The 17442-nt window shown below is 45.3% G+C and overlaps 1 protein-coding gene across 1 annotated transcript in view; it reads left to right on the top strand.

Moving 5' to 3' along the window:
• Window positions 1-17442, top strand: part of LOC149363695 (uncharacterized) — a 143300-nt gene that overhangs the window by 77653 nt on the left and 48205 nt on the right. Inside the window, exons 34-60 of the mRNA XM_089573657.1 lie at window positions 16-147; window positions 496-579; window positions 684-806; window positions 1615-5118; window positions 6311-6475; window positions 6821-7021; window positions 7679-7810; window positions 8705-8767; window positions 8888-9001; window positions 9158-9286; window positions 10244-10333; window positions 10493-10612; window positions 11064-11126; window positions 11241-11357; window positions 12037-12105; window positions 12641-12703; window positions 12829-12894; window positions 12991-13071; window positions 13637-13762; window positions 13842-13904; window positions 14598-14840; window positions 15013-15105; window positions 15674-15802; window positions 15901-15969; window positions 16416-16541; window positions 16672-16734; window positions 16937-17056. Coding sequence (XP_089429783.1) covers window positions 16-147; window positions 496-579; window positions 684-806; window positions 1615-5118; window positions 6311-6475; window positions 6821-7021; window positions 7679-7810; window positions 8705-8767; window positions 8888-9001; window positions 9158-9286; window positions 10244-10333; window positions 10493-10612; window positions 11064-11126; window positions 11241-11357; window positions 12037-12105; window positions 12641-12703; window positions 12829-12894; window positions 12991-13071; window positions 13637-13762; window positions 13842-13904; window positions 14598-14840; window positions 15013-15105; window positions 15674-15802; window positions 15901-15969; window positions 16416-16541; window positions 16672-16734; window positions 16937-17056 — 6348 coding nt within the window. The remainder of the gene's footprint in view (window positions 1-15; window positions 148-495; window positions 580-683; window positions 807-1614; window positions 5119-6310; window positions 6476-6820; window positions 7022-7678; window positions 7811-8704; window positions 8768-8887; window positions 9002-9157; window positions 9287-10243; window positions 10334-10492; window positions 10613-11063; window positions 11127-11240; window positions 11358-12036; window positions 12106-12640; window positions 12704-12828; window positions 12895-12990; window positions 13072-13636; window positions 13763-13841; window positions 13905-14597; window positions 14841-15012; window positions 15106-15673; window positions 15803-15900; window positions 15970-16415; window positions 16542-16671; window positions 16735-16936; window positions 17057-17442) is intronic.

Genomic DNA, 17442 nt, shown 5'->3' with positions numbered 1-17442 from the left:
TGCATTCATGTCCAGGTCCCTGCGAAGACAGACTCTGTGGGCCAAATGCAGGCTGCACAGTGGAGAACAGGGTTGGTGTATGCCAGTGCCTGCCAGGATTCCAGGGCGACCCTGGTGACTTGGATATCGGCTGCACACCACCAAGAGGCAAGCGGATGTCCCATTACACAGTAGACTTGCTCACCAACCTTTGGTATCTTTGTAAACTGTAGAAGTCACTGTACTGCGCTAAATCTTTGGCAACCCTGGCGAAAATCTTTCCCAGCCCAAATGGTTTATGGAACAGTTTCCAGTTGGTTCCAGTTAGAACCAACTGGATTCCAGTTGGTTCCAACTGGAACCAGCTGGGAATTGTTTCATAAACCAGTTGAGCTGGGAAAGATTTTCACCTGGGAAGGCAGCATTCTTGTGATTAAGCTAACGTTAGTTAATTGATGCTACAAGCAAATGTCATTCGATTTCATTAATATTGCATGCGATGCTTTTTTGAAACAGCTGGAACCGTCTGTGAAACGGATGACACCTGCAATCCCAATGCTGCTTGCGTGGTCAGCCAAGACAACACTAGAAAATGTCAAGGTATTTTGCCACATGTTTTTATTAAGTTTATGGTTTATGCTGAGAGTTTTCAGACTCTGTCTGTGGCTGGCATGTGTTCCACTGTCGTCTCTCTTTCTGTCTAGATGTCTGCATCAACACTCAGTGTGGTCCAAATGCTGTGTGCCAAGCTGTCAACCACAGGGCGAGCTGCGTCTGCAAGGAATCATACTATGGTGATCCAAATGATCTGATTCGTGGATGTACAAGTGAGTCTTTCTCGACAGCATCTTATTCTTCTTTGTAACGCTTTCATCTAGTGGTAAATTAGGCTTAGAGTTGTTTTTTTTTTTCACTCTGTATTCACTGTCTGAATCGGCTGGTTAGGGCAGAGAATATAATCTCTGAATTACCAATTTTATTGTGTACCGCCACGGGCCGAATAATACGCAGCCCAGTTTGGTGGCCAAACGCTTCTGACTTGTTATTTAGTGAAATCAATGGGTGTCTGATACCTATACATGTAAATACCACTTGTGCATAAAGGTGGCAAACATGTCAATTTCTCTCATGCAGCGCAAGGGAGGAGTTTGAAAGCCGCAGCATGGTCTGCATTATTGTGTCTGTGATTGTATGTAGCGCATATTGTGCCGTGAAAATTGTGTGAGTGCATTGAACTATATGATAAATGTTTCACGCATTTTTTTTGTATAACTAAAAAGCCCTTGTGTCAATGACACATCTTTTATTTTTAACAGAATTTCGATCTGCTGGCAGACAGTTTCAGAGATTGTGTAGAATTAAAAATTGAGGCAGTACTCACGCTACTAATACATTCTGCTTGAAAATGCTACATTTCACCTTTCTATGCTGTTTTTGTTCCTTTACTGGCAAGTTCTTAGTTGTGCACATTACCATGTGCCTTTGTTTGTCTTCTTTTTTTTTCATTCAAACACCTTCTATTGTCATGCTTCTGTTACCACATTCTTCACTGAGATATTTCGCTGTTTCCTTTCCATTTATGCAAAAGAGTCGTAGAACTGGAAAATAAAAATATATTTTTTTAATTTTGCACAGCAAAACCACAACACGAGTGCTTGGAGAACAGGGACTGTGGTGAACGCTTTGAGTGCAAGCTTGGAACCAAGGGAGTCAAGCAGTGCAGAGATGTCTGTGAAGACAAGACCTGTGGCAAAAATGCCGTCTGCCTTGGAGAGCACCACAAGGCCATCTGCGAGTGTCTTCCAGGCTTCATTTATGACGGCACAGGCTGCCAGGTGCCGGATGACTGTGCCGTTGACCAGGACTGCCTTGAGCATGAGGCCTGTCGCCACCAGTCGGGTGGAAACAAGTGCGTCGACGTCTGCCTGAGACACGCCTGCGGTCCGAATGCCAAGTGCATTGGACAGAGGCATGTGCCGACGTGCGTCTGCCGTGATTCCTTCCTGGGCAATCCCAACGATCGTATCCGGGGTTGTCAGCCGCTGCTCGACACCTGTATCCAAGATGCAGACTGTGCAGAGAGCGACCGCTGCCTTCCTGACTCACGAGGAATCAAAAACTGCACGAGGACCTGCCTCAAAACCCGCTGCGGCCCCAACGCACACTGCGTTGGAAGGCTTCACAGGCCCGTCTGCGAATGTCGGGAGGGTTACAACGGAAACCCTAGTGATCCGGCACAGGGTTGCACACCAATACTTCGCGACCGTTGCCACAGTAACCTAGACTGCAAGGGTTATCAGGTCTGTAAGATCACTCCTGTAGGAATTAAGGACTGCATCGAACTCTGTCTCGACTATGAATGCGGACCAAATGCGAACTGCATTGCCATGGACCACCTGGCAGCTTGTGAGTGTCTCCCAGGATTTGCCGGCAATCCGCACGATCTCCGAAGAGGCTGCATGCGACATTTGTGCGAGCACGATAATGACTGCCCTGATTCAGCTGTTTGCTTGCTGACTCGAGCTGGCGTTAGGAACTGCACGGATCCGTGCTGGGACAGGCGCTGCGGACCCAATGCAGACTGCATCACGGTGCATCACAAGTCCAGCTGTGAATGCAGGCCTGGCTTTGAGGGCCTCGCTGATGACGTCCGTGAGGGCTGCACTCCTATCCCCAAATGTCGCACAAGCAGCGACTGCAGGGACGACGAGATCTGTGCCGTGGACCGCAATGGTATCAAGAGCTGTCTTCCAGGTTGCACTACCACCTTGTGTGGCCAGAACAGTGTTTGCAGAACAGAAAACCACATCACAATCTGTCAGTGCCGAGACAACTTCGTTGGAGACCCATACAACCGAGAGACTGGGTGCTATGTCCAACCTGAACGGTGCTACAGGGACAACGATTGCCCATCCATTGCTGTCTGCAAGAGGGTATTTGATGGCAAAAATGATTGCTACGATGCCTGCGAAGGTCACATTTGTGCTCAAGGTGCTGTTTGTCAGGCAGTAAACCACAGACCAACCTGCGTTTGTAAGGTTGGTCTTGTTGGTGACCCACAGCTGGGTGGTTGCCATATTCCTGATGAATGCCAAGTCGATGTGGACTGCAGAGAGGACCTCATTTGCCGTCCAGACACAACAGGCCTGAGGAAATGTGTGCCTGTGTGCGTGTATGAAAAATGTGCACCAAATGCTTTCTGCACGGGCGTACATCACAAGGCACAGTGCACGTGCCCTCCTGGAACAGAGGGAGATCCCTTCAATCCTCACATAGCTTGCTTGCCGACACAGCCAACTGAAGGCTGTACGTCAGACGACGAGTGTGCCTCTCATGAAGTGTGCACACATAGTGGCAAATGCATTGATGCCTGTGAAAGGAAGCAGTGTGGTCCCAACGCTGTGTGCCGTGTGCACAACCACCGGCCTTCTTGCCACTGCCTACAAGACTACAAGGGAGACCCCGACAACCCTATCAATGGGTGCCGACCGAAGGATGAGTGCCAGACTGACGAAGACTGCAGGAGGCTCACTGATGTTTGCCGGACCGACAACACAGGCAGCAAAAGGTGTTTTGACGCCTGCCAGTTCAACAAGTGTGGGCCCAACAGCGTTTGTGTTCCTAGGCAGCACTCGTACGAATGCCAGTGTCGGCACGGCTTTGTTAGAGACCAGGAGAACGTGCTTGGCTGTGTCGAACGAGAGCATGACGAATGTCGTAACCATACTGGCTGCCCGACAACGTCAGCCTGTATTCCTAACACTATTGGCGTAATGAAGTGTGCTGAAGTTTGCATCAGCTTCAGCTGTACACCCGACGCAGACTGCATTGCATTCAACCACAGGGGACGTTGTACATGCCGAGAAGGTTTTACTGGGGACCCCAACAGCAGGGGGGGCTGCCAGAAGATCCCAGAACCAGAGTGCATTAATCATGCTGATTGTCCGCACCCCAATGAAGTCTGCCAGTTTGATGAAGCATATGGAGAGCGCAGGTGTCAGGATGGCTGCAAGTTCCTCAAGTGTGCACCCCGAGCTGTGTGCGTTGTCGACAACCACCTTCCCAAGTGCACGTGTCCAAATGGTCTCTACATTGGAGACCCTTACGACCAGCGGGAGGGCTGCAAGCAGGTAGAATGTCTCAAGGATGAAGATTGCCACATCACAAAAGCCTGCTTCCCTAACTTTTACTGCGAGGACCCTTGCGTGGATGGCTGTGGAGTCAATGCCGGTTGTGTGGCTCAGAACCACCAGCGCATCTGCCACTGCCGTCCCGGCTACACTGGCGATGCCTTGGTTCGATGCGAGGAGATTCACTACTGTGACTCCAACCCATGCCACCCTTCAGCCAAGTGCATAGACGTGCCCAGTGGTTACGAGTGTGTCTGCACTAACGGTTTCATTGGAGATCCATATCGCCAGGGCTGTCGCCACCCCAACTCCTGTCCCCACGGGAACGGGGACTGCCCTAGTCACCTTGCCTGCTACCCCGACCGCCTCGGTCAGCCAATGTGCCAAAACCCCTGTGACCATTTCAAGTGCGGCTTGAACACCATCTGCCGTGCCGAAGGGCATGCGGCCACCTGCGAATGCCAACCGCACTTCCGCGGAGATCCAGCAGTGGGTTGCAGCCGAGAGTCTGTCGTATGCCTGAGCGACCATGACTGTGCCGCTGGCTATGCCTGCGTCGACGAGCAGTGCCGGCTTGTCTGCACTCGAGAGTCTGACTGCGCTGCTGGTGAGAAATGCACCAACAGTCGCTGCGTCCATCCTTGCTTCACTCACAGAGACTGCCCGCCGAAAGAAGCCTGCCTCAGTGCCGGTTACTGTCAAGTTGGCTGCAGGAAGAACAGTGACTGCCAGCTCGATGAAACCTGCTCTCAGAACCGCTGCCAAAACCCGTGCGAAATCAAGGGCTTGTGTGGCCCCAATGCCATCTGCAAGGTCAGCAACCACGAAGCAAACTGCTATTGTCCCGAAGGTCTTACTGGAAACCCGACGCCCATCATCGGTTGCAAGAGGCCAGTGGTCACGTGCACAGGATCCTGTCCCAAGGGCCTGTCATGCATTGAGAACCGGTGCCGAGCTGTCTGCAGTGGTTGCATTATTGGAGAGGCTTGTGTCAACGACTTCTGCATGGGTGAGTTTGATTAAAAGCATTTATGAATTGTGTAGGCAACCTGAAAATCTTTCCCAGCCCAAGTGGTTTATGGAACAATTTCCAGCTGGTTCCAGTTGGAACCAACTGGAACCCAGATGGCTCGAACTGGAACCCACTGGAAATTGTTCCATAAACCAGTTGGACTGGAAAAGATTTTCGCCAGGGAGGCAGCACAGACACAATACACAGCACAGACAGCTTTCATTTTGCTTTTTGCAGTCGTGGTTGTGCAAGTAGTGAATTTTAGGTTTTAGTGCAAAATTCATGTGAGTGCGCAAAAACTAACTTGTAATCTGAATATTTACAGCCCTTTAATGTAATCGACAGCTGCAAAAGTGCTATAAATCATGCAAATTAAGATACTGTGATATGTCCAGGAGAAAGAAACATATATGGGGCTGAAAGAGCAGTGAGACAAGTGACCATTAAATAACAGATGTGCCACCATTGTCTCAATGAGCACCCATCTTTCAGAAATGCACACTGGAACAAATAAATGAAAAAAAAGCCAGTAAATAAAAATATTTACACTAATTCAACATGATGTTTCATTATTAATAACATGATTACTAGAAAAAAAGCAAAATCGAAACATTTTGGTTTCAATACCTCTCTGAATAATTATGTATTTAATGCCTGAGCATATATTTTATCACTTTTGTTTTCAGTAATACTCTTGTTTTTTGCATGGTAGTCTTTCTAAATATAGACACATCCACATATGAAGGATAAATTATTGATTAATGAATTTTTACAAGCTATAGCAACACTGTAAGTGTGTAAAACACACCTTGGTTATTGGTTGCAAATTAATTTCATCCACCTGGTTCTCTCTCACGTGCAGCAAAATCTCAGAATACAGGCATTTCTTTGCCTTTTTAGCTCCACATATAAAGGTCCCTCTATGTTGCTGAGCCCCATAGGTAAAGTCGCATGGCATATTCTTAGTGGTCCAAAGCATAGGCAGTGTTATTGTAAGAATATCACTAGGCCAACTCCTCACAAAGTCTCAGCAATGTCATAATCTTTCCACAGCACAGCTCGGCTACTGTATCATTCACTAAGATGTTTCGCACGAAGACTAGTCAACTACGAGACACTGCATGTGCTCATACCATCGCCTCCTTATCTACAGAATCAAGCAGTGAGCAGTGTCTTTCTTCTCCTACAGCGGCATGCTCTGAGGACAGCGAATGCCCAGCTGGAGAGCTGTGCATCCACGGCTACTGCCAGGTCGGCTGCCGGTCGGACAGTGACTGCCAGGTGTATCAGCTGTGCTCGCTCAACCACTGTTCTTGCAAACCAGGCTTCCATACAGTGGAGCATGGCTGCGAAGGTGATTCACTTTCCACTTCTTATGCAGTAAACACTACTGCACACTGTGAGAATTAGTGTTCACTGCAGCTGACAGCTTAGATCGAACATAACTGACATTTTGCTTCATTACTTGCATCTGTTTCGGTGGTATTATTACCCGATGGGCACTGAACCTTCCTTGGACATCCTGCAGACATTTTAAACATCTGCAGGATGTCCAAGGGAGTTTCAATGCCCATTGGGTAACTACCACAGTGATGGCAGATCTGATGGATGTTCAGTGTGTGTTCTTTGAGTGTTCACGATTGTTTCACATGTGAACTATATAATGTGCCATTCAACTGCTTTCTTACTTTTTCCTCAGATATCGATGAGTGCCTGAATAATCCATGCCATTCTACTGGAATCTGCGAGAACACCATCGGCAGCTTCGCGTGTCGCTGCCCTGAGGGCTTCATTGGAGATGGCTTCTCAGGCTGCACCAACCCTGGCGAATGTCCTCGAGGCGATTCTGACTGTCCTCTCAACGCAGCCTGTGACCAGAATGGAGTGACTAAGTGCATCAGTATGTATACTGTTAGGTCATTCACTGTCGTAAATTCTAAGCAAAGCACATTGCATGTTAGGTTACTTCAGCCTGAGTTTACTGATCAGCTGTTATAAGTTAGAATACCGCTCATAGCCCTGGCTCCAGCACATTTGCTCAGCATCACGGTGGCCTTGGTAAGAAGCCTACCTTGAGAATAATGTTATGGTGCATACAATTGTTCCGAATTGTGAGGTGCTGTTAACGTCAGTGTCATGTAGCATTTTATAAAGGGCACATTCACCTACAGTCTTCTTTTTCTTATAGACTGCCTCCACGTCGACAAAAACGAGGGGTAAAATATTTACTCTTTAAGGTAGCCTGAAACAGCTAGGTGTAAAAATTTCACTATTAAATTCTTAATTAGATGGCCCTTCTTTTCACACAGTGATCAATAGGTGCTCTGCCTTATAAGCTGAGTTTCCTTAGTGAGGAGCTGTATTAACATCACTCAATGCTTTGAAGTCTTAGTAATGGCTTCAGCCCTAAATTTTTTTGGTCCTCTCTTACACACAGTTGCAGCTCATCACACTTTCATTAACAGCTAATGAATTGTAGGATTGGAAAGTTTTTTGTTTCTTTTTTCTTTCTTTTCGTTCCTGTGACTGAAGTGTGGAAATTCTCTCATCTTTGCAGATCCCTGTGAAGAAGAGCCTTGCGGGCCAAATGCAGCGTGCACCGTCCAGAACCACAAGCGGCAGTGTGCCTGTCCTCGAAGTGCACTTTACACGGGTGACCCTTACGACAAGAACAGAGGCTGTGTTCAAGGTCAGTTAATTGAGTACATCTAAGGGTACCTTTGCTCTTCGTGGGTTTGAATAAAAGAAAAAAAATCATCAGCAGCAGCAAAAGCAGCAACACGGTTACGTCTACTCCACGACAAAGGCCTCCCTACTGAGCTCCAATTAACCTTGTCTTGTGTTACGGTGGCCACAACTGGCAAAGGACAGGGTTAATTGGAGAGACATGGGAGAGGCCTTTGCCCTGCAGTGAGCGTAGTCAGGCTGATGATGATGATGATGATGTACCAGCCACAGCCACCCTATATCGCAAAACTTCCTAATATCATCCACTTGCCTGACTCTTTCTGGGTCCCTGCTGAGTTTGCCTCCCCTTGAAATCCACTTCATTACCCAAAGGAACATTGAGGGCGGGGTGAGGGGGGGAATTAAAATAAAACAAAAAGTAGTTGCCTTATATTGGTTAATTTTTTGTCCATAGGTGACCTTGGCAAAAAGCTTAATTGCTTCAGAAACAATTATGGATAACAATTTTTAGCTCTTTTTTTTTTCGTTAGGAAGACTACGGTGTAAGCTGTTGCAATTTCTGCATGATGAAATTTGGCAGGTTGTGTAGACCTACCGGCAGAGGAATGCAGTGTTTTCTCAAGGACATATTTACGACGTTTCTCATGAATGCAGCTTTCTGTGGTCAAAAATAAAAACGATACATGCAATGCACACCAAATCAGGCACCATGTAGGATGAACTGGGTCCAAACTGGTTCAGATAACTGTGTTTTGGAAGTTTCAATTTTTGTTTTTGTTTTGGTCCCTCTACATGCACGTGCTAATTGTTCAAGTTTCTTTATGCAACTAGCTGTATAATAACTGTTACTGGACTACTTAATGTTTGTGAACTAACTGTAATTTTCATTTTACAGTGGACTGCCTTCATGATACAGACTGCCCTCTCAACCAAGAATGTGTTCATTTTGTTTGTGAAAGTGAGTAGCCTTACAACTTAAATTGCATCAAAATATTTTGTTTCTCATTTTAGTGTAAGTGAAATTTTGATGCCATTGTACCATTTTCCTCATGTTTCTCCGGCTGGCTTTTTGTTGCAGGTCCTTGTGACAGGGTACAGTGCGGACCGCATGGTACTTGTACAGTGAAGGATCGCCAAGCCTTCTGTGAATGTAAACTGGGTTATGAGAACAACGGAAGACTGAATTGTGTTGGTAAGACTCCTTGCACTAATTGTGTGCTTCTAGCAGTATTATTCCAGTCACGTGCCTGCAAAAACAATTTTTTACCAGCTGGCAATGTGTTTTGTGGTTCTGATTACCCCTGCGTGCACTAATACATTAAATGTATTGCGCTCTTATTCTCTTCAGACACTGATGAATGTAAGCTACACCCATGCCACTACACTGCCATTTGTGAAAACAATCCGGGAAGCTACATCTGTCGATGCCCCAGCAACCTGATCGGTGATGCTTATGGAAAGCAAGGAAGTGTTGGATGTAAGTGCAACATCATTTAAACTTGTGCGAGTGTGTGTTTATCAAAAATATTTTAGAAGTGTGTGGTGACAAAGGTTGTCCACCACGGCAAGCTTAGTTGCAAGCAACGAGAAGCTGATAGTGGATTGGAGAAACTTTATTGATCTAAAAGATCAATGAGTGGCATGAATGGCCCCCTAACGGAGGGCGACCTTTCCCACAAAGTTCGCAAGCTTGGCTTGCGTGTTCTTGTCAGGCTCCCTCAGGAGCCTAAGCCAGGCCTCCCGGGAGGGAGCCGGTAGAAGGTCTTTTGGAGGTGGATTTCCTTACAGCCCAATAGGATGTGTTTGTATGTTGCTATGTTACCACAATGTATGCAGTTGGGATCGATGGGTTGTGTGGTAATTTTAGACAGAAGAGTGGGGGTCATGACTGATAGTGGACCTTTTAGGTTGGTTTGTGGTTGGTTTATGGGGTAACGTCCCAAAGCGACTAAGGCTATGAGAGACGCCGTAGTGGAGGGCTCTGGAAATTTCGACCACCTGGGGTTCTTTAACGTGCACTGACATCGCACAGTACACGGGCCTCAAGAATTTCTCCTCCAAAGAAATTCCAGCCGCCGCGGCCGGGATCGAACCCGTGTCTTTTGGGTCAGCAGCCGAGCACCATAACCACTGAGCCACCGCGGCGGCTCTGATAGTGGGCCTTTTAGTTGCGAGGATAAACACAAGAGGGCGCTAGGCATGGGATAATGTTGGGAGATACCGAATGGTTGGATTGAAGTGTCGAGGAACAAAGGTCATTGGCATTGGGGCCACATATGTAGGAGTTGTGTTGTGAGTTGTAGTTGAGTTTTGTGTTCATCACTGAAGCGTGACTAAATGCCTGTTCAGTGGAGGCCTAGTGGCCTTGTAATGCAGGCGATTTGTGATGATAGGAGTTCTGAAGAATTAACAATGATTTCATTGTACTTTGCAGGTCATGATCCAAACATCTGTTACAACGGAAATGCTGACTGCCCTCCAACATCTGCATGCATTGATATCAATGGAACACCATACTGCAGAGGTGTGTAATGATTGTTGAATAGAAGAATTGGTTCCCACCTTGTTTTTTTTGTGCAGTATATTTTAACAGATGTAGCGCTGATAATGAGTTTAGAATTTTTTTTTATTGTACTGCTTGCATTTCTTTTACCTTAAAGATTTTATAACCTGTGAATTTCAGACCTGTGCGAGGACCCAACGACATGTGGCATCAATGCGAACTGCAGCACTATTAACCACAGAGCAGTTTGCTCCTGCCGTCCTGGCTACACTGGCAACCCAAAGCAGCGCTGTGAACTGGGTAAGTATTGCCTGTTTAGAGTAGCTAAAAGCAAATGGTTAAGTGTTCACAGTTGCATCTGATATCTGCCTAAGTTATTATAAAAGTATACAGTTCTGATGGTGAAAATCTTTCCCAGCCTAACTGGTTTATGGAACAATTTCCAGCTGGTTCCAGTTGGAACCAAGTGGAACCCAGATGGTTCCAACTGGAACCCACTGGAAATTGTTCCATAAACCAGTTGGGCTGGAAAAGATTTTCGCCAGGGATAGATCTATTCTCTTGCAAGTTTTGGGCACTATGTTCAGATTATAGCTCAAATTATGCTCAATCTACCGCTTTCAAATTGATCATCACACGCCTTTCATGGTTCTGTCAACAACTGTTTATATGACCAAAGAAGTATTAAAAACTGCTTCGTTTCTAACTGTGCTTTCCTTTGTCCTTCCTTCCGTTCTTGGTAACTTTTTAGTTGAGTGTACACGGGATGAAGAGTGCCGAAACCCTGACATCTGCATCCGAAACAAATGTGTTGGTAAGTGTCACTTCTAAACTTTCTTTAACAAGGGTATGTTGATTTCATTCTAATTGTCGGAAATGCGGAAGCGTATTGTTTCATGTCTCGCTTCAACATTTGCCCACATTGCAGACTCTTGCCAGAGCAATGCAAAATGTGGTGCGAACACCATCTGCATCTCCCAAGACCACCAGGCAATCTGTAGGTGCAGGGATGGCTTCCGTGGAAATCCAAGCACAGGATGCATAAGTGAGTGCTGCTGACAGAAACGCAGTACTAGACTGCTCACTATTCATTAAAGGAATGTGGGGTCGTATAGTCATTCATCATGTATAGTAATGAAGTAGATAACTCTGTGGCCGCCGCGGTGGCTCAGTGCACGGTTATGGTGCTCGGCTGCTGACCCAAAAGACGCGGGTTCGATCCCGGCCACGGCGGCTGGAATTTCTTTGGAGGAGAAATTCTAGAGGCCCGTGTACTGTGCGATGCCAGTGCACGTTAAAGAACCCCAGGTGGTCGAAATTTTCGGAGCCCTCCACTACGGCATCTCTCATAGCCTTAGTCGCTTTGGGACGTTAAACCCCATAAACCAACCAACCAGATAACTCTGTGGTTGCTTGTCTCTCGAATAAGGCTCCTGGTAAATTCAGAAAAAATGAAATTTTGGCTTAAGCCATCAAATTTGAAGTATGGCACATTTTCTACCCTCTAGGACTGTTATGATTGCAAGATTTTCTGCTATTCTCTTCTTCTTTTCTACTGCGTTTCCGCCTTTGCGTTCTTGCACGCTGTTGTTGAATATCTGATGCCACAACGAAGTTTCTAGCTAAACGTGAGGCCTTTGTCTTTTTGCTCCACTGTTCAGGTTTTTATTTCATTTTATTTATTTATTTTTTCAATATGCGCACGTATGTATTTTTCGTTGCAGAGAACATACCCTGCTCAAGTGATGATGGGTGCCCAATTGGAGAGTTCTGCTACAAGGGACTCTGCAGAGGTAACACTTATAAATATCTATCAGAATCCAGAATGGAATCTCTCAATCTACATTCAGCTTGTTGCGGTCTTTTCAGCTTTGGTCATTTTTCATTCACTTTCCTTTTGTTCCTTATTTTCTTCTTCTTTCTGTCATGTTTTATTTTTTTTTATACCTTCGAAGCAGAAGGGCGTTTCTTTTTTGTGAATCTCAAAGAACCTGTCCCAGGAGAGTGTTTCCCTGGTGAAAATCTTTCCCAGCTCAACTGGTTTATGGAAAAATTTCCAATTGGTTCCAGTTGGAACCAAGTGGAACCCTGTCCAGCTCAACTGGTTTATGGAACAATTTCCAAATTGGTTCCAGTTGGAACCAAGTGGAACCCTGTCCAGCTCAACTGGTTTATGGAACAATTTCCAATTGGTTCCAGTTGGAACCAATTGGAAATTGTTCCATAAACCAGTTGAGCTGGGAAAGATTTTCACCATGGTTTGCTTTATGTGGACTGTATTTCTCTAAATTTGTGGGTTCTAATTTTCATTCACTGTTTCATTTTCAGTTTATTGCCAGTCAGACAGAGAGTGTGGTAGCAACGAAATTTGTGAAGATGGACGATGCAGAGGTAGGTGCTCCGTTGAACCCTTTGGTGTCCTAGGCTAGTGGCCCGCTAGTTATAGATATGTCATATGGGTCATTTTAATGTTCTCTACTGGCAGATTTTAAATTGTGAGTGGTATTTATTTTCAGAAATTTGCCGATCCAATAGTGACTGTCCTGACCAGTTCCGCTGTGTCACCGGAAACTGTGAACCAGGTTTGTTTGGCAATCAGTTTAAAACTTGCTGTGTTCATTTATTTAGTTCATTGTTGATCGTGGGGTTCATGTTCATTTTTTTGTTTAATTTTTCAGTCGACAGATGCTTCACCAATGCCGAGTGTAATGAAAACCAGATTTGCAAATCAAGTGACCGAGGCTATGACAGTTGTGGAAGTAAGTGAAGAGCATCACAGATCACATTCACAGTTAATGCAGCTTCACTGACTTAGAACAGGAACTGAGCCTCTTGCATATTGCATCTTGAAGCTGTATGCACTTTTTTGTGTAAAGCTATTATAATCACTGTTTTCTTTTTTTCCTATAATATTAAGCCCCGCTTTCTGATTAATATGCTGTGTAGTATTTACAAATTGCTGTGCACAGCATAATCGTTTGCCAAGAAAAATTACACACGATCAGGATTCCAGTTTTTAATAAAAATGTTTGGCATTTCTGGCTTGCTTCCTATCTGTCTTTTTAGAGGTACTTTACTTGTGACTATGAATGGAGTTTGACTTTTAGCCTTTTAGCTGGTAATGCATTTAAGAGTAATTAGCTGCTCTGTGTTCAGGTATCTTTGCCAGTCTTGGTTGTAAATATATGTTGTTCAAAGTGGTACCTTTCACACTTTTTTTTTCTCCTAAAGTGTTAGGCAGCTGTGACATTTTTGGTATATGCCTGCAGTGTTGGCATGTTGCGTCACTACTGCTGACAAAGTATATTCTTGGGACTATTTCAGATCCATGTGAGACTGTTCTGTGCGGTAGAAATGCCATCTGCATCTCGAACAAGCACAGTGCAATTTGCCAGTGCCTGGATGGTTACGTTGGGGATCCACTGGACCAGAGATTGGGCTGCATCAAGGGTGTGTAGCATTGTTTTTTGTATTTTGGTGCAATCAGTTTTACTTTTGTGCTTGACTTTTTTTCTCTGTATATTTGCAGCTGACTGCTTCAAACATGAGGACTGTCCAACCAGTAGGGTCTGCAGTGACCACAAGTGTGTTGGTAAGTGTGATCTTTTCATTGAGTTAGTTCATGATTTGGTGTTGAAAGCACTGTGTAAAGGCTCACAGGACAAGTAAACCTGTGCACAAACTAATAAAAGGTATGAAACCCCCCCCCCCGAAAAAAAATGAAATTAGGACAGTGCTTGAAAGCGAACCCAATGGAACCATGTAAAAGTGATTACAACTCTGTTCATGAATAATTTTTTCAGCGCTCACGTCATGCTGCAGTGAAATTATGAGATGTATCATATAATCCCAGCAAACCAAAAACCTCTCAGAGACATCTAGTTAGACGTCTCTGAGACGTCGGCAGTTAGACATCTCTGAGACGTCGGCAGTTAGACGTCTCTGAGAGGTTTTTGGTTTGCTGGGATCTGCCGTTTGTTTGCACTGTTTATGCTGCATGGCTATCTAGTGTTTGCGGGTATCATAACCACGTAGTGTAACCAGTAGTAAGTGCAGTCATGCATGTCATATATACTTGCAGAAAAGCCGTGCTTCTTCATTCTGCTTTAGTCATTTGTATCTTGTCATGGCTGATAGTTTGATATGCCAGGTTTTGAGACAGCACTGATCCATCCATGAAGACGTTGCTTGCTCAGATTTGAAATTTGCTATCTCAAGAGATCAATGAATCTAAAAATTTGAAACAAGCCTTCACTGACAACTTTTGCGAATTCTTTTTTTTAAGACCCATGCATTATGAGACGCGGCTGTGGACCAAATGCCGTGTGCGAAGCCAGGAACCATGCTGCCATTTGTCGCTGCCGAGAGGGCTATGAAGGCGACCCTGTGACCGGCTGTCAGCTCATCGATTACTGCTTGAAACAAAACCCGTGCCACCCAACGGCTATTTGCAAGAACAAATTTGGTGGCGCCACCTGTGAGTGTCCACCGGAGAGGCACATTGGCAACCCCAACAAGGCTCCAGGATGTGAGTTGTGCCATCGCGCAATTTGTACTCTTCAGTTCCGACACAGTTTAGTCTTGCGTTTGTCTCACTGACTAGAAAGCACTTTCCTGCTGGAAGAGGATGTACTGCACATATTTTAACACTAGGATATTGGTTATTGATTTTCTTGCTTTTTGTTTCTTTCTGCCAAAAGGTCGCCATCCGAACGAGTGCCCCAATGGTGACTCAGACTGCCCTCCAACTGCAGCCTGTCTCTCAGATGGTGGAGGACCACCAATGTGCAAAAGTAGGTGCCAATCAGTCATTTTTAATTTCTTTCCATGTAACGTGTGCTTCTGACTATTTTAACAACACAAAGTTTGTTTTTGTCACAACTGCTGGCGTCTTGTAACTATCGAGTAACATGCTATGGCTGAAAACAATTATTATCTTAGGTTAGGATTGCTCCACTCAGCCTCTGTGTTCCTGTTTGTTCACTGTGTAGTGGATACGAAAGATATGAGCACCTTACATCACTCATTTCAAAGTGATGACCTCCTTAATTAGCTCATTATTTATGAAATATATGGAATATAGAGGCAGAATTGGAGCAGGGTAACAGTGATACATATCTCAGCCTCTGTCACTGGTAGGAGCATATCTGCAAAGGTGTCTGTCTAGGTGCTTGGAATTCCCCTTCCCCACCACCCATTCTCCTTCCACTGGACTCACGTCTACCTTGTACATGTCAGCATACTTCTCAGATAAAAGTCATGCTTTCTCCTACTCACCATGCATGGGTACTGTATATGCCTGCTATTCAAAGTGTTAAACACCCTCAGCATCACAAGTGACCCCTCAACATCAATGCACAGGTCCCTGTGGCCTTCCGAACACCTGTGGTCCCGACGCCATCTGCCGAGTGGAGAACCACAGGCCCAACTGCTTCTGTCCGCATGGATTCACTGGCCAGCCCTACAACAGTCTCCAGGGATGTACTCGAAGTGAGTGTCCCCCTGGTAGACTTCTGTAAACTCATTGGCAGTAGCTGTCGTGTTTTTGGCTCGGTTGCTTACATCACGTAACGTTTCATCTGTTTCAGTTCCTCCCTTCTGTGATGATGACAGAGCTTGCCCCGCACCCATGGTCTGTGAGAAACGCCGGTGCAGACGTAAGTTCTAGTTCTTTTGGGAAAACGTTGCCTGGAGTCTTAGCTTTTAAATGCATATTGCTACACTGCTGGTAGCACAGTTGTATGCGACCTTCACCTAAACAACCTTACCTGATTTTAGTGGCCGCATAACTGTGTTTACAAGTCTACATATGCAATTATGGGTTGGATTGAGAGAGATTATAATGGGTCAAAACAACCAGCCATGTTTCGTGAAGGCAGGCAGAGAAATTGACAAAAATATGTTAGCTTTCACATCTGTCAGTGAGGATGATATGACACCGGTCATACCACTGAATACAATTCGTGTGCTGACAGGTGCTACCGTTAGCTGCAGTCAGTGCATTACGGTATCTGGCAGGGGTTTGCTCATTGCTAAAATGCAAGATCTTTTGTTGTATGAGTAAAATATTTTTCCATTTCTGTTTTTTACATCTCATGTCCAGCTCCCTGCTCAACAAGGGAAGAGTGCGCAGCTCGTGAGCTTTGTGTTGAGGGTCACTGCATCCAGGGTTGTTTGCAAGACAAGGACTGCCTCGACAAGGAGATATGCCTGGACCGAAATTGCATTGGTAAAATATTTTAGACTTTGTCTTCACATTTTTTTTTCTTTTTCAAATAACTATTGCTTGTCATCAGCAGATGACATATTTCTAAAAAAAGTGCTGGCTTTATAATGCGTCTAAAAAATGCTATTTTCAGTTGGCTGCCGGAAAGATGAAGATTGCCGCTACAATGAAGCTTGTGTCTTGAACAGCTGCAAGAGTAAGTGTTATGCAGTACCTCTCCTAGTCCATGTTTATATCTATGTTCAAGTCATGGAGCTTGTCTAATTTCTTAGCCTATATGGTCAAGCTCAACAGCTCTAGGGCTTTTTATTACCCTGAGGTCTTGTATGTTGTGATGACTGTGTGCTTGAAGTGACAGTTCAAGTTGTGCCTTTTAACACTGTCTCGTTAACTTCCAGATCCATGTGACAGCCCTACAGCTTGCGGCACCAACGCCGAGTGCCAGGTGATCAACCACAGGACTGAGTGTCTCTGCCCGAACAAATTCACCGGAAACCCACACATCTCCTGCCAGCGAGGTAGGGACAAACTTCTTGTCTCTGTAGATGTGCTGTGTGTAAAAAAACTAGTAAGTGTTTTTGCTGGCATGTTATGGCCAAGCAGACCACGTGCATCCACTATACATGCCAGCATGATCCAAATGTGTATGTGTAGATGTAGTATCTACATCACATTGCATGGATAATAAGAACTAGATGTGGAACTACACAGACAGCTGAAATATGTATATTGCGCCATTTGCAAGCAGCTTTTCAGGATGTTAGCTGGTATGTACTCTGTGTGGCATAGGAATTGTTCCTGCATGTCTGTTGAGATTTCCTGTGAGAAATCATATGGAAACCGACGTGTTCAGTGGTAAAAAGCTTAAATAAAGAAGTGCACGATTCCATGCGCAAGACTTACC

Source organism: Amblyomma mixtum, chromosome 2 (genome assembly GCF_055824585.1).
Source record: "Amblyomma mixtum isolate Tamu chromosome 2, ASM5582458v1, whole genome shotgun sequence".
NCBI lineage: Eukaryota > Metazoa > Arthropoda > Arachnida > Ixodida > Ixodidae > Amblyomma > Amblyomma mixtum.
This window is presented reverse-complemented; position numbering and strand designations above follow the sequence as displayed.